Raw genomic sequence first — 14,796 nt, 5'->3', positions numbered from 1 at the left:
AAAAACAGAGTGTAGCCTTGAAACGCAGACTAAACTGTTCTGAAGTTTTGTTCGCAGATATATGTTTTCACTATTTGCAGAGTGACCATATCTGCTGAAAATTTAGTATATTGTTTATACGAGGGTAATCCCAAAAATAAGGTCTCCTATTGTTTTGAAAATATAGAACTCTGTTCATGTGGCTGTTGGTCACAATATTGTGAAGAGTGTTTCTCGCGCTCGCATACAAACATGCACATGCCGTGCTGAGGCATTCAATATTGGCTTGGCAGCCATTGAGAATGGAGCTCCCGTTGGATGTTACCGCCAAGTGCGAAGTGTGCGCAGTTATTCGGTTTTTGAACACAAAAGGTACTGAACCGATTGAAATCCTTTGCCAATTAACGGAAGTGTATGGTGAGTCGTGCATGGATGTCAAAAATGTTCGTAAGTGCTGTAGAGAGTTTGCAGCTGGTCAGACTGAAATTCACGACGAACAAAGGAGCAGGAGACCGTCAATTTCCGTCAAGACAGTCGTGAAGGTTGAGCAAATCATGCCTGAAGATCAGCGGATCACCCTGGATGATCTCTACACTTTGGTTCCTGAGGTTTCCCAAAGTGCCGCTCACAGAATTTTAATGGAAAAGTTGAAATACCGGAAGGTGTGCGCAAGATGGGTGCCATGCATGCTGACTGAAGACCACATGCGGCAACGAGTTGATTCTTCCCATGCCTTTCTTCAACGCTTTGCAGCTGAACAGGACAAATTTTTAGACTCAATTGTCATGGGTGACAAAACCTGGGCATTCCACTTTACACCTGAGATCAAACAACAATCACATCAGTGACGGCATCCCTCTTCGCCGAAGCCGCAGAAACTCAAGCAAACACAGTCTGCCGGCAAAGTCATGACAACTGTGTTTTGGGATCAAAAAGGGGCATTGTTGGACGACTTTATGTCCGCTGGGACCACAATAAACACTGACAGGTACTGTGAGACCCTCAAAACACTCAGATGGGCAATTCAGAACCGGAGAAGAGGAATGTTGAGCAAGGGCGTAAACATTCTCCATGACAACGCTTGCCCGCATGTCGCCTGGCAAACCGTTGCTCTCCTGAAACAGTTTCAGTGGAACATCATCACCCACCCACCCTATAGTCCTGACTTGGCACCCAGTAACTATCACTTATTCTCTAAGTTGAAAGAATATTTGGCTGGAAAACAATTCAGCACCAATGACGAGGTGAAAGATAAGGTTCACAACTTCCTGAACAGCATGGCGGCGAGCTGGTATGACATGGGTGTACAAAAACTGTCACAGCATCTACAAAAATGGATCGACCGAAATGGTGATTATGTAGAAAAATAGCTAAATGTTCAAGCTGTAAAATGCTGTAAACAATTGTAGAAATGAACAGGTCTATGTATTGTACCAGGAAAGCCTAGGTCCTGGTCCATATTAATCGAAAGAAACGTTATTCCAGCATAAAAGATCCGACCGACGTACGAACATCTATGTAAAGAATGTTCCAGTATGTGCCAGACCCCTCGAGTGCACTAGGCGGAGTCAAGTGACGTCACCTGTCGCTCGAAGCTCACCTCCCCTAGAGATATTTCTTGAAAAGAATTTTCTTTTGTCAGCTTTTCAACGCCTTAACCAATTTCAACGGGACAAACGCTGAATCATAGCGGACGTCATAAAAGTTAATCCCTGTGAATTTCGAATTAATTCATCCCATGGTTGTTGAGTTATAATAATTTAAAGTCTAAAAGATATTACGCACTCACGGTCACATGGCCAAGAGATGCTACCCCTCCCAGCGCTGGTATCTATATATGTCAAGGCCAGCCAGCAAGCAGGCCAGTACAAGGACGAGTATACAGCTGTGTGTGAGTGAGACAGAGGAGAGACCGACCCGCGTACAGTATGTTCACGCAGTCACGGTGAAAGTACTTGCCGTCGCATTTCCGGAACACGAAGTTATATCGCCGACAGAATTATAAAAGACGTCGCACTGTGTTTAGTACATCGCGTCGCGACTACAGTCTAATCCTAAAGACATTTAAGAATATAATACGAGTGAACTTATTGAAGTGCAAATATCAACTATTTAACGTTCACAGAATATGTCATTACGTGTAGACTTAGGTTACTTCAAATGATATTGAACTTCTACAGAAACTAATGTGTAAAATCACTAGAACTCATTTCTTTTCGAGTATTGAACTGTATTTCTTTATTCACGCCACATCAGTATACGACTTACAGTAGTAATTTGAGTGAAAACTAAGAACTTTTTCTGAGGTAATATAACGTTATAATAACAAGATAAGCAGAAAATAATCCTTAGTGACTTAATGACTGTGTTCAAAGACTGTGATTATCGACTATGATTTGCCTTTTCAATTGTGAACTGTGTATTTATGAACGTTTCAGTAACGATTTTAAATAGTATTTCATACAGGAAGGACTGTGATTCTTTATTTAACGTCTTGAAATTCAATTACGCCATAAATAGTGTTCAACAGTAAATGACAGTGTCAGTGATAACTACTCGCACTAAGTGAATTTTTCGTGTGCGAAAAATCACCCTAACAAGCTACAATTCTACATGATCCAGTTCCAGCCGTCATCACCTCATCGGGAACGTCAACATGGTGTGTTAAGGGAACATTGCCGATCCTGATTCTCCACGGAACATTCCAGATGTCCATCCTTCGACATTTTGTAGCAACATTTCTTTCCGTAAGTGAGTAGTAACAAACTGACTAAAATTTTTTTTCATTAATTTTGAACAGTGGAAACTTCAGTGCCGCGTGTGAACAAATATTTCAGAGTTCTCATAATTTCTCAGAAGTGATTAATTTAATTTCAAATTTCATTTTTATATCTCACAGAAAGACTTTAGGCTTTTCAAGTGTGCTATATATATCAAGGTTTACAAACTGAAAACTGAAAACTTTTAACAGAAATTTAATTTCTCATATCAACTTACAATTACAAGTGTGTGCTTAGGTTTGGAAAGACTTTAGGTGGAAATTCAATACCTCATATTCTCACATATGAAAGACTTTGGAATCAGTGATATTTATTCAGGAAGATTACGTTCAAACTTTTAATTTCAATGCCAGATTTGAATCCAATAATCATATTGCAGGGTGAAGAATTAATAAATTGTTTTGAAAAAACTTTTTTAACCATCTATTATTCGCTCTGCGAGTCTATCCTACTCTGTATCGGCTCCAAAACCAAGTTCCACTCCCTGAGGTCCTACTCATGCCCTTTACCCAAAAACTTTTCCTGGTACAGTATTTATAAAAAAATAGGAGACATTATTTTGGGGATTACCTTTGTAACAAGTAATACAAACAAACAAATGTTGTGCTATTGTGTTGAAACAGTGTGCATTCTAAATTGAAACCAAACAACAGTATTATTCAATTGCTGTATGTTTAAAACATGTATTTTGTAATTTTTAATGTGCTAATTCAATTCTTATATGATTAATACTTACTAAATTCTTCAGAAAAATATGTTAATGAAACCTAACATCATCCTGATCTGTTCATTTAGGTTACAAACAACTTGTCTAATAAAATATATCACAGTACTCCACAGAAAAGTAATTTGGGCTGATATGGGTTAAAGGAAAGATTAGTTACCAAGATATGTTCCAACACATGACATTCAGAGGTGTGGAATAGTATGATATTCTCCAAGAGAAACTGTTGCCAATAATAACATTCATAAGTAGCTTCAATTTTCTCCATTAGACACTCTTCTCTTGGTACCAGTATGAAGTAAGATTGGTACCCAACAAATCTTTTTTTTTTTTTTTGCTATTGGCTTTACGTCGCACCGACACAGATAGGTCTTATAGCGACGATGGGACAGGAAAGGGCTAGGAGTGGGAAGGAGCGGCCATGGCCTTAATTAACGTACAGCCCCATCATTTGCCTGGTGTGAAAATGGGAAACCATGGAAAACCATCTTCAGGGCTGCCAACAGTGGGATTCGAACCCTCTATCTCCCAAATACTGGATACTGGTTGCACTTAAGCGACTGCAGCTATCGAGCTCGGTACCCAACAAATCTCATTACAAGTTTTCAGTATATTAAAACATAGATATTTATTATAATATTGAGCATTATGGATTAATTAGCAACAGATGAATAGATGATATTGTCATCAGTTGTTGGAAGAAGGTTGGAGAAATTATTGATTGAACAGTTTGCTTCAGTAGGTATGTCTGGCACTCAACCAGAAGATTTTACAAAGGAAAAAATATTTATAAGCCACCTTCCCAGGTGTAGAGCTAACCACTCTTTTGCTAGTTGCTTTTTACGTTGCACCGACACAGATAGGTCTTATGGTGACGATGGGACAAGGGCTAGGAGTGGGAAGGAAGCGGCCGTGGCCTTAATTAAGGTACACCCCCAGCATTTGCCTGGTGTAAAAATGGGAAACCACGGAAAACCATTTTCAGGGCTGCCGACAGTGGGGTTCGAACCTACTTTCTCCCAAATACTGGATACTGGCCGCACTTAAGCGACTGTAGCTATCGAGCTCGGTACTAACCACTCTACCCCATCAAGTGCCGAGGTTACGGATAGTGGAAGCCTTTACTTTCCACCCCTACAAGGGCCTTCATGGCCTGTATGGAGATGACTTTATACCATACTTTTCAGATATATTTCAAATCAAAGATATTAAAGTGACTAGTCTACCTTTTGGCTTCAGGAGAATAATTACAAACATTTATGTCAACTGGAGAACATCCCATAAATTAATATATAAGTAATAATAATAACATCGTAAACGTTTCAACCTTTTCAATACTAAAATATATTCACAAAATTATAAATTACACGGTACTAGTTTCGACCCATCTAGGGGTCATCATCAGCCGTATTGAAGCAAAGATCACTTTTGGCGAAATCCTAAGAAAAACTTGTTTGAGACAATATTGTAACCACAATTATAAAATATTCTGCAGCTCTATAAGGAAATCATTTGTATTGATTGCATGAAAATTTTAATTTAAAATTTAAATTTAATTATTCTGTGTTACTTTGGCAAATCCACTTAGGGTCATGTTAGATAAATAAAACTAAGACCACCTGTCTAATGTTGTGGTTATAATAATAGGCTGCTGACTGGCAGGCCCAGCTCTATCAAGGATGTAAAAGGTGTAGGGTATCGTAGTCTTGTGAGGACAGTTGAGAACCTATCCAATGCTGTTCTAAAATGGAGAGGTAGAAAGGATGTGAGTGCTTTACTATTGTATGTGTAAACTCTGGGTCAGGCTTCCTATCAGATATCCTAGTCAAGTCTCCAGTGCCTAGCTAGAAATTATAACTGTTTTTGACTATCAACGCAGCTCTTGGTTGACTTGGCTGTTCTAATGAGTACTGAGGTGGGTTATAACCATTTCTTCAGTGGTGTGTTCCTTCAGGGCATAAGTTTGGTTGAAATGCAGTGTTGATCTTCTACCCTGATTTTCTGAACTGGAAATCAAGGATATATAGTGACTTCTCCTCATTAGGGATAGAAGATGCACTTTACCTACCTACTAACCAAATAATTATAGAAAAACAATTACCTCTGTTAAAATACTGCACAAAACTCTGTATGTATCCATTTAGTACAGTTGCAAAATAATTTACCTACGATAATTCTTAAAATTGTTCTTGGAGCTACATGCAAAGCTCTCAGCCTACCTGCTTAGATATTTTACATGGACTCCGACTGCTTTTAATCTCTGAAATACCATTTCCTTCAGGATCTCGACCCGAGTCTCTGGAGTCACCAACTTCCTGTGATAAAATAAAAATTACCTTCAGGAAAATAGTTTGAAATCAAATATCAAATTATTTAATCTACTGCCATTTTTCATCTTAGAACTACTTGTATTTTTATAGGTTTTACAACATTAAATGTGAGAGTAATATTTAGGGCTAAAGTGATTGTGATCTTTTAATAAATCTTAGAAGTACAAATATGGAGAATAGTCCATTATCAGGGCAAGTATAATTTTGAGGACATAATTTGTATTTCTAATATTCCCATGCTACAATGCAATGCAGCCTGTAGACACAAGGACTAACTTCGTAAGATCATTGGGTGCCTTGAGCAAATGAGGAGATGTGAGGTACTGTCCTCGCATTATATCTCTGCCGCTGAGTGACCATTGCATTTCTAAGGTATTTTAATATAGTTTTTTGTAAATTCTTGTATTATAATGCACAGTAGTTAGTTTTTAACTATTTGTGTACAGGCAATAGCCTATTTTGAATAATTTTCATTTTTGGAAAACATGTTGTAACTTGTTGTATAACCCTCATAGGATAAAATTTTTTGATTTCTTAAAAATTAAAATATACACACATATTTTAATATACACACATAATTTAATTTTTACAAAAGTCAAAAATTTTAACTTACGAGGGTTATCCAACAAGTAACAAAATGTTTTACAAAAAATAATATTTTTAAACAGCTGTCTGTACACAAATACTTAAAAACTAACTATTGTACATTATAATAAATGATTGTACAAAAAACTACATTAAATTACCTATGAAAATCTATATGTCATTACAGCATCAATGCTTCTAGACCTTCCACTTTCTTAGAAATGCAATAGTCAATCAGCAGCAGAGATATAATGCGAGAACAGTAAGAGTCAAAAAGATATAACAATGAATACCAAGATACTATCCACTTTACCAATATTTCTCAAAACTTTCAACCATACTCTGCATGTTTCTCATCCTGAGTAAATATTGAATTAAGTTGCAATTATTCATTACCAGTACCATTTGAAAATGAATCATTATTGCACATAAAATCAATTCTGGTAGAATAAATACATACAAAGTGAAATTTAGCTCTATCTTCATATATGATATATATCATATACATCATATATTCTTAGAGTAATCCATTTCAGAAACTAACATTTGATATAATGTCATCCATAATGAGGTGGGTTATTAGGGCCCTTAAAACTAAAATGACTACAGAGAGGTAGCATGTTTTACTAACCATTAAATTGATTCATCTAGTATTTACAGTTATTTCCAAGGTCACTTGGGTTTGAGATTTCCACTTGACACGCACACACGCACACACGCACACTTGTGCAGGTAACAGCCATAAGCCTGCTGTTTAATTTAGTTACATCGTCTGTACTGCTTGCCCTTCTTTTAAGCGTAGGTCTTAAATGCCACAAGCCCTTTTATAAACAATTTTTTTTTTTTTAAATCTAGGTATTGACCACAACTTCTCATGAATTTTTCTTCTTGCAGTTTTATTGATCTCACTGCATTTGAAACTGTGAGGAAATACTGTTTTGCCTTCTTTGTGTTGGCATGTTTTAGGAAGCAAGTTTTGCTCAGATCTTTCTGTCTCATTGTATTTATTACTCTCTTCACTCCTTGGTACCATTTTCCATGTAATCTTAGATCCCTATTATCTCGTCTAGTTGTATTTATCTCACATTCATTAACCTTATTTGCTGTGATATCATGTGAGACATGGTTTTGACAATTTAAACGTGGTGATTTCAATGTGAAAAACAAAAGTACGAAGATGAGCAATTGCAGGTGTTACTGGATCATGACCCAACTCAAGCTCAACAGTAATTGGCACAAGCATTGAATGTGTCACAAGAAACAATCAGCAGATGTTTACGAGCAATGGGGAAGATCAATAAACTTGGTAAATGGGTCCCACATGATTTGAATGAATGGCAAATGGAAAATCACAAAGTCACTTGTGAAATGCTGGTTCAACGCCATGAAAGAAAATCATTTCTGTACTGAATTGTGACGGGTGACGAAAAATAGATTTATTTTGAAAATGCAAAGCAGAGAAAATCGTGACTATCACCTGGCAAAGCCGGTCCTCCAACACCAAGGCCAAATCGCTTCAGCAAGAAGGCCATGCTTTGTGTCTGGTGGGACCAGAGCGGTATTGTGTATTATGAACTCTTGAAGCCCAGTGATTAATTTAAATCATGCATTGATCAAAAGATGACCAGAATGGGCCAGAAGAAATGGCAGAATGATTTTGTTACATGATAATGTGCTGTCTCACACAGCAAAACCAGTGACAGACACCTTGAAATCACTGGATGGGACATCCTTCCACAGCTGCCGTACTCCATCGACCTGGCACCATCTATCATCTCTTTGCATCAATGGGGCATGCGCTCGCAGAGCAGCACTTCAGCAATTTCGAGGAAGTTGGAAAATTGCTCTACGAATGGTTTGCCACAAAAGACAAGCAGTTTTTCTTGCATGGTATTCATAACTTACCTGAAAGATGGGCAAAGTGTGTAGAAACCAATGGCTAATATTTTGAATATACAAAAAATGAATTTCCCTTGAAAATTACATGTTTTATTTACCACAAAAACTGGCAAAAACTTATGCATACACCTGGTATACAGTAATTTCGTTAACTGATATACAGTAAGAAATCAATTTCTTACTCGTATATGTTGAGTAGTCAGCCCATAGGCTGGTTGAATCCTAAACAGCTCTGCTATCAGCTGTCATTGATGGCCTAGGCATCACTGAAGCAGCATACTAGGGAAACGAGGTGTTGCTTTCCTCACCAAGGCAGAAGTTGCTATTAACTATCAATCTGTCAAGCCCACTAAACTGCACACTCCAACTACCCTACAAGTGACATTTTCACACTACTATTTAAATTAAGCAAAGATCCACCCATTCAGTGCATGTTTTGTTAATGACGTAAGAGCAGCGACCTTGTAGACCCATGTCTCCAAGTGTCTCCAAACCATCATAGAGGCCTTGCTGCATTTCACTTTTAGCTATTGCTACGACTCTCTTAGTCTTCTCTCTCCACCATGCTTTAAATGCAATATTTTTCCTTTTCAGTGCCTCCTGGACATTATATTTCCACCACCAGATTTCCTTGTCTCTTTTCAGTCTGCCATTAGAAACTCCAAGGTGATGCCTTGCTCTGCTGGTACATTACTTCTGGAATCTCCCACATTTGATCTGGAGCATTGCTGTCATTCTCCTGCACGTCCTGGACGATATAAGCCCTGATATCACTGAGTGGTTGTGCTCTCTCTTTATCTTGTGGCTTTAACCACTTAATCTTCGTAGTTGGTCTGTGTTGTTTAATGGACACTGTAGCAAGAGCTGTCTGATCACAAGCCTATGTTGAGATGTCAGAGGCTCTACTGGGATGACCCTGCAGTCAGCAAACTGTCTCAGATGAATGGTTCCACTCACTGTAAATGTATTGCATGAAAACTGCATATCAATCCCTCCAGAGTATTGGTGGTTCTGTAATAAGCTATCACTTGAACTTGACCTATTCCATTTTCAGGCTGTGGAGGAGAGAAATCCAAAAGGCATTAGGTCAGGTTTATAAAGGATATTAGAGACCATTCATATGAAAGACACTGTAGCAAAAGCTCTCCAATCAAAAGCCTATGTTGAGATGTCAGAGGCTCTTCTGGGATCATCACTGAGTGGTTGTGCTGTCTCTTTATCTCGTGGCTTTAACCACTTAATCTTCGTAGTTGGTCTGACTCTGTTGTTTAATGGACACTGTAGCAAGAGCTGTCTGATCACAAGCCTATGTTGAGATGTCAGAGGCTCTACTGGGATGACCCTGCAGTCAGCAAACTGTCTCAGATGAACGGTTCCACTCACTGTAAATGTATTGCATGAAGACTGCATATCAATCCCTCCAGAGTATTGGTGGTTCTGTAATAAGCTATCACTTGAACTTGACCTATTCCATTTTCAGGCTGTGGAGGAGAGAAATCCAAAAGGCATTAGGTCAGGTTTATAAAGGATATTAGAGACCATTCATATGAAAGACACTGTAGCAAAAGCTCTCCAATCAAAAGCCTATGTTGAGATGTCAGAGGCTCTTCTGGGATCATCACTGAGTGGTTGTGCTGTCTCTTTATCTCGTGGCTTTAACCACTTAATCTTCGTAGTTGGTCTAACTCTGTTGTTTAATGGACACTGTAGCAAGAGCTGTCTGATCACAAGCCTATGTTGAGATGTCAGAGGCTCTACTGGGATGACCCTGCAGTCAGCAAACTGTCTCAGATGAACGGTTCCACTCACTGTAAATGTATTGCATGAAGACTGCATATCAATCCCTCCAGAGTATTGGTGGTTCTGTAATAAGCTATCACTTGAACTTGACCTATTCCATTTTCAGGCTGTGGAGGAGAGAAATCCAAAAGGCATTAGGTCAGGTTTATAAAGGATATTAGAGACCATTCATATGAAAGACACTGTAGCAAAAGCTCTCCAATCAAAAGCCTATGTTGAGATGTCAGAGGCTCTTCTGGGATCATCACTGAGTGGTTGTACTGTCTCTTTATCTCGTGGCTTTAACCACTTAATCTTCGTAGCTGGTCTGACTCTGTTGTTTAACGGACACTGTAGCAAGAGCTCTCCGATCAAAAGTCTATGTTGAGATGTCAGAGGCTCTCCTGGGATGAATCTGCAGTCAATAAACTGTCTCAGATGAATGGTTCCACTCACTGTAAATGTATTACATGAAGATTTCATCTTTCTTGACCCATCTTTCCTGAATATAATTTACTTATTTCTTTAAAAAATGTACTTGCATAGAACATTATGCAAATATGATTACGCATGTTACCACATTTCTTTTCGTTTTAGTTATAATGTTCTGCACCACCTGGCACAGTTGCCAAGCTCATGTTCTATGTTGACATCAACAGTGACTGCCCACCTGGACAACCAAAATCGTGCTGACAAAATATGATAAAAGCGGCCATGAGGGACATTGGCTTGAGGCCAAACAATGTTTATGACCATGCAAAATGGAGTTTAAGGACTCACAGGGTGGAACCTGCATCTACGGGACAAAACTAAGAAGAAGAAGTTAGTTTGCACCAAGACTGGTGATATCTATGGTACTGTGCAGACTCTTGTCTCATGTATAATAATATTGGGATAGAAAGGTATAAATTCATGGAAAAGTTAAAAATAAAAAGTTCTTCATCCTTCAGGAACTTTGACAAGACTTGAAGAGAACAAAAGATGTCAGAATGGATGTATGAAAGTTAGGAGCCTAACAAGTAGAGTGACTGTACTAATGAATGAACTAGTAGAAAACCAGACATAACCTTAACATTTTAGAAAAGTACCACCAAGCTTTTATCCAGTCATGTGTATAGGTAGTTCATGTCGTGATTGCTACAATTATAATGTGCCTTGTTAGTATTTCCAGATCAGTAAAAACTTATTTATACCTGAATGTATGCTATTAGTTCCCTCTTATATTCTTTACTTCCAAATTGCTGCAAAATATCCTTAAAATACAGAATTAATAAAATGAAGTCCTTGTAACTTGTTTTTATTTATGATCATTTATCAGAGCAAGAGTAGTCAACAAATAAAACAAAATGGTCATTCATTAATGTTAAAATACACAGAAAGTCTACCATCATGTTTCTTGTATCTGTTGTTATATTCTGGTGTACTAAACCAAGAAATTCAGACATAAACTGAGGAAAACTTTGTATTAGATCATTTCAATGATTGAATGTAAAAAATGTACCACTTACTGGAGCACTTATCCTAAATGGTATCATATCAATGCCAAACCCTTCTCAGGACCCTGAAATTGCTATCCTTTAGCTTAATAATATATTTAGCATGTCCCTTTGCCTTTGCGGACATAACACTTTACCTGTGAGGGAGAACTGGTGTTACTGAATGATAGCTGCGAGTCTGTGTCATCTGTGTCAGGTCTCTCAGAGTCAAAGCAGGAGGAGGTTCGCCCACTCCTTCTGTAATGCCTGGTGAAAGAAACATTCTTGTATTAACTGTTACAAAGAGTATGCATCTGCACAGTGCAGAATCTGTACACATTTCATGCAATGAATTTGGGAGTCTTTATAAATAGATAACACATTTTTAGTCATCTGAGAGTCTGGATTGATCAGTAAATTTCTGGGTAGTATTAGAAATTGGCTCCTTGATTGTTAAGTAGGAATAGTTTCAAAGAAAGCAACAGACATTTATTACTTTTCAAGTATTATATCATAATTCTCCCTGACAGATAGGACTGGAATGATATGGACTCATGACAGAAAGATAGGGTACGGTTTGGGTCACGTAGCTGTCAGCTTGCATTCGGCAGCCCTGAAGATGGTTTCCCATGGTTTCCCATTTTCATGCCAGGAAAATGCGGGGGGGGCTGTACCTTAATTAAAGTCACAGTCCCTTCCTTTACACTCCCCTTTCCTATCCCATCATCGCCATAAGACCTATCTGTGTTGGTGTGACGTAAAGCAAATAGCTAAAACAAAAAAGAAGGGTACTGAAAGTATACCGCAAAATTAGTTGGACAGTAATTTAATAATTGAGAGAAAAATGAGATAAACTCAAATAAACAGACAGGAGGGAAAGAAAGGACAGAAGATAAGTAAGAGGGAAGAATCAACATCTTGAGGTTAAATTCAGAAGGAGGTACGATTTTATTTAAGGGTGACAGTGGTCGCGCACTTGTTTAAAAATAAGTGGTTGCATGTGAGATTTCCTTCACATTCATAACAATGAGTATACTATATAAATAGTTTCAACAACAGTAATAATTTAATTAATAGTCCTGAAGTATCTTTAAAATATCCATGTAAGAAAATAATACCTTTTCTGAGAAAATAAAGGAAATATGTACATTTTGTCACTAAATATATGGGCAATATTATTGTTATAGTCTGCTTCCATAGTACAATGGTTAGTGTTATTATCAGCCATCCTTGGGGGCCCAGGTTCGATTCCTGGTACTGCCAGAAATTTAAGAATGTCAGGAGGGCTGGTATGTGGTTGAAATGGTTCATACAGCTCACCTCCATTGGGGGTGTGTCTGAAAAGAGCTGCACCACCTCGGGATGAGGACACAAGATTATTTTATTGTCATGTTAGTGGTTATGGATGAGAGATTCCCTCACCTTCATTGACTGCTTAAATTCAGAATAATATTAACTTATTCAAGAATACAACATAAAGAATCAACAATCATATAAAACATCTAACTACAGTGCAGTGTCACATTAATGTTTCAATCCAATAGCTACACACAGGATTTCTAAATACTGAGCTCTTTTTCTTCTGACCCACCAGTGTTGGTTTCCATCCTTGCTCGTTTTTCTGTTCATGCAGCACTCTCTCTCTGCATCTCAAGCACAATGCAGCTGAGGTATGTTCTTTGCAAATAGCCACTGAGCATTCACCACAGTATATTACAGCGAAGCAATTTTTCTTCTTTGTTCTATCTTTCTCCCATCTTCTTTTCTTGGTGTACTGCCTGCTGCTAGTACTCTCCTAACACTCTCTGGATCTGGAGATATAGATGCTCTCTTGGTGAGATGTGGTTTACACAGCTCGGATGCTAATGTTTTCAGGTACTTTCTTCTTGGCGCTCTATTGTCTATGTTGAATCTCAATATGATGTAATTTTTCAGTTCATCAATATCTAACAGAGTATGGCAGATTCTCAGTGGCTATCTGTTAGTTTTTCTGGTGACAGTATAAAAACTTTTTAAGCTATCAACAACATCAACTCCTTTGTTTGTCATGTTCTAAAAAGTCACCTGTTGTCTCACCAATGTTCTCCCCTTGATGCATGGTAGGTAGCATTAGGACAATCTTCCCCTTCGTAGAAATATAGGATTTAAGTTGCATATCCTTGCCGTGAGCAAAAATAGCTGAGTGCACTGGTCTCTTTGTGTCACGGTATACAGTTAGTTCCTTATTTTTAACAGGTGTAAGGCAAGGGGAACCGGTGCAAAATAATTATCAACTGTAATGTTCCGTCCAGTATTCTCAGTGGCTTGTGCAAGTCGTTTCACAACTTCTGCAGCGGTGTTTACTACTGACAAAGGTTCATCAGGTTGCCTTCCAACATAAACTTCCACTTTGTATGTGTAATAGATGCAAGTGTCAGCCAGGGAAAATATTTTAATGCTATACTTGGTGGGCTTGCTGGGCATGAATTTTTGAACTTGGCACTTTCCCCTGAAGGAATCCAACATTTCATCAACTGTAACATACTCATGAGTATGCCTGGCATCTCATTACAAAATATTCAAACTCTTCAAAAGCAGGAGTAATTTTATCCACCTCCTTTCTCTGGTTCCTGGTGGTGATGTCATCAAAGCAGAAAGCTTGGATAAGAAGGTGGAAACGTCTCAGTGACATTCTAGACAAAGAAGTTCTTGAGCTGTACCATCATCAGCCCAAAGATCTTCTGTGTTTGCATGAGAACTTTCCAAAACACCTGAAAGATACATTGCCTGATAAAAAAATTGAAGCACTCAGCTGAAATGGTCGGATGCCAATGCAACTTCATACACATATACATCATTGGTGGGTATGTAAATGATTATAGTTGCAATTCTCTGTGACAGGTAGAACGGCCACTAGAGAGCATTAGTGTGGTTTGTGTTTAGTGTTGTACCGGGCGAGTTGGCCGTGCGGTTAGGGGCGCGCAGGTACGAGTTTGCATCCGGGAGATAGTGGGTTCGAACCCCACTACCGGCAGTCTTGAAGATGGTTTTCCGTAGTTTCACATTTTCACACCAGGAAAATGCTGGGGTTGTACCTTAATTAAGGCCATGACCACTTCCTTCCCACTCCTAGCCCTTTCCTATCCCATTGTCTTTTTTTTTTCCTATTTGATTTACGTCGCACCGACATAGATATGTCTTATGGCGACGATGGGATAAGAAAGGCCTAGGAATGGGAAGGAAGCGGCCATGGCCTTAATTAAGGT

General features: G+C 38.4%; 1 protein-coding gene across 1 annotated transcript in view; it reads right to left on the bottom strand.

The window, feature by feature from the left end:
- Window positions 1-14,796, bottom strand: part of nab (NGFI-A-binding protein homolog) — a 401,295-nt gene that overhangs the window by 48,212 nt on the left and 338,287 nt on the right. The window contains exons 9-10 of the mRNA XM_067136742.2: window positions 11,710-11,818; window positions 5,703-5,798 (exon numbers count right to left, since the gene is read on the bottom strand). Coding sequence (XP_066992843.2) covers window positions 5,703-5,798; window positions 11,710-11,818 — 205 coding nt within the window. The remainder of the gene's footprint in view (window positions 1-5,702; window positions 5,799-11,709; window positions 11,819-14,796) is intronic.

This window comes from Anabrus simplex, chromosome 1 (assembly GCF_040414725.1).
Source record: "Anabrus simplex isolate iqAnaSimp1 chromosome 1, ASM4041472v1, whole genome shotgun sequence".
NCBI lineage: Eukaryota > Metazoa > Arthropoda > Insecta > Orthoptera > Tettigoniidae > Anabrus > Anabrus simplex.
The sequence above is the reverse complement of the archived record's forward strand: the minus strand, read 5'-3'. Positions and strand labels throughout refer to the sequence as shown.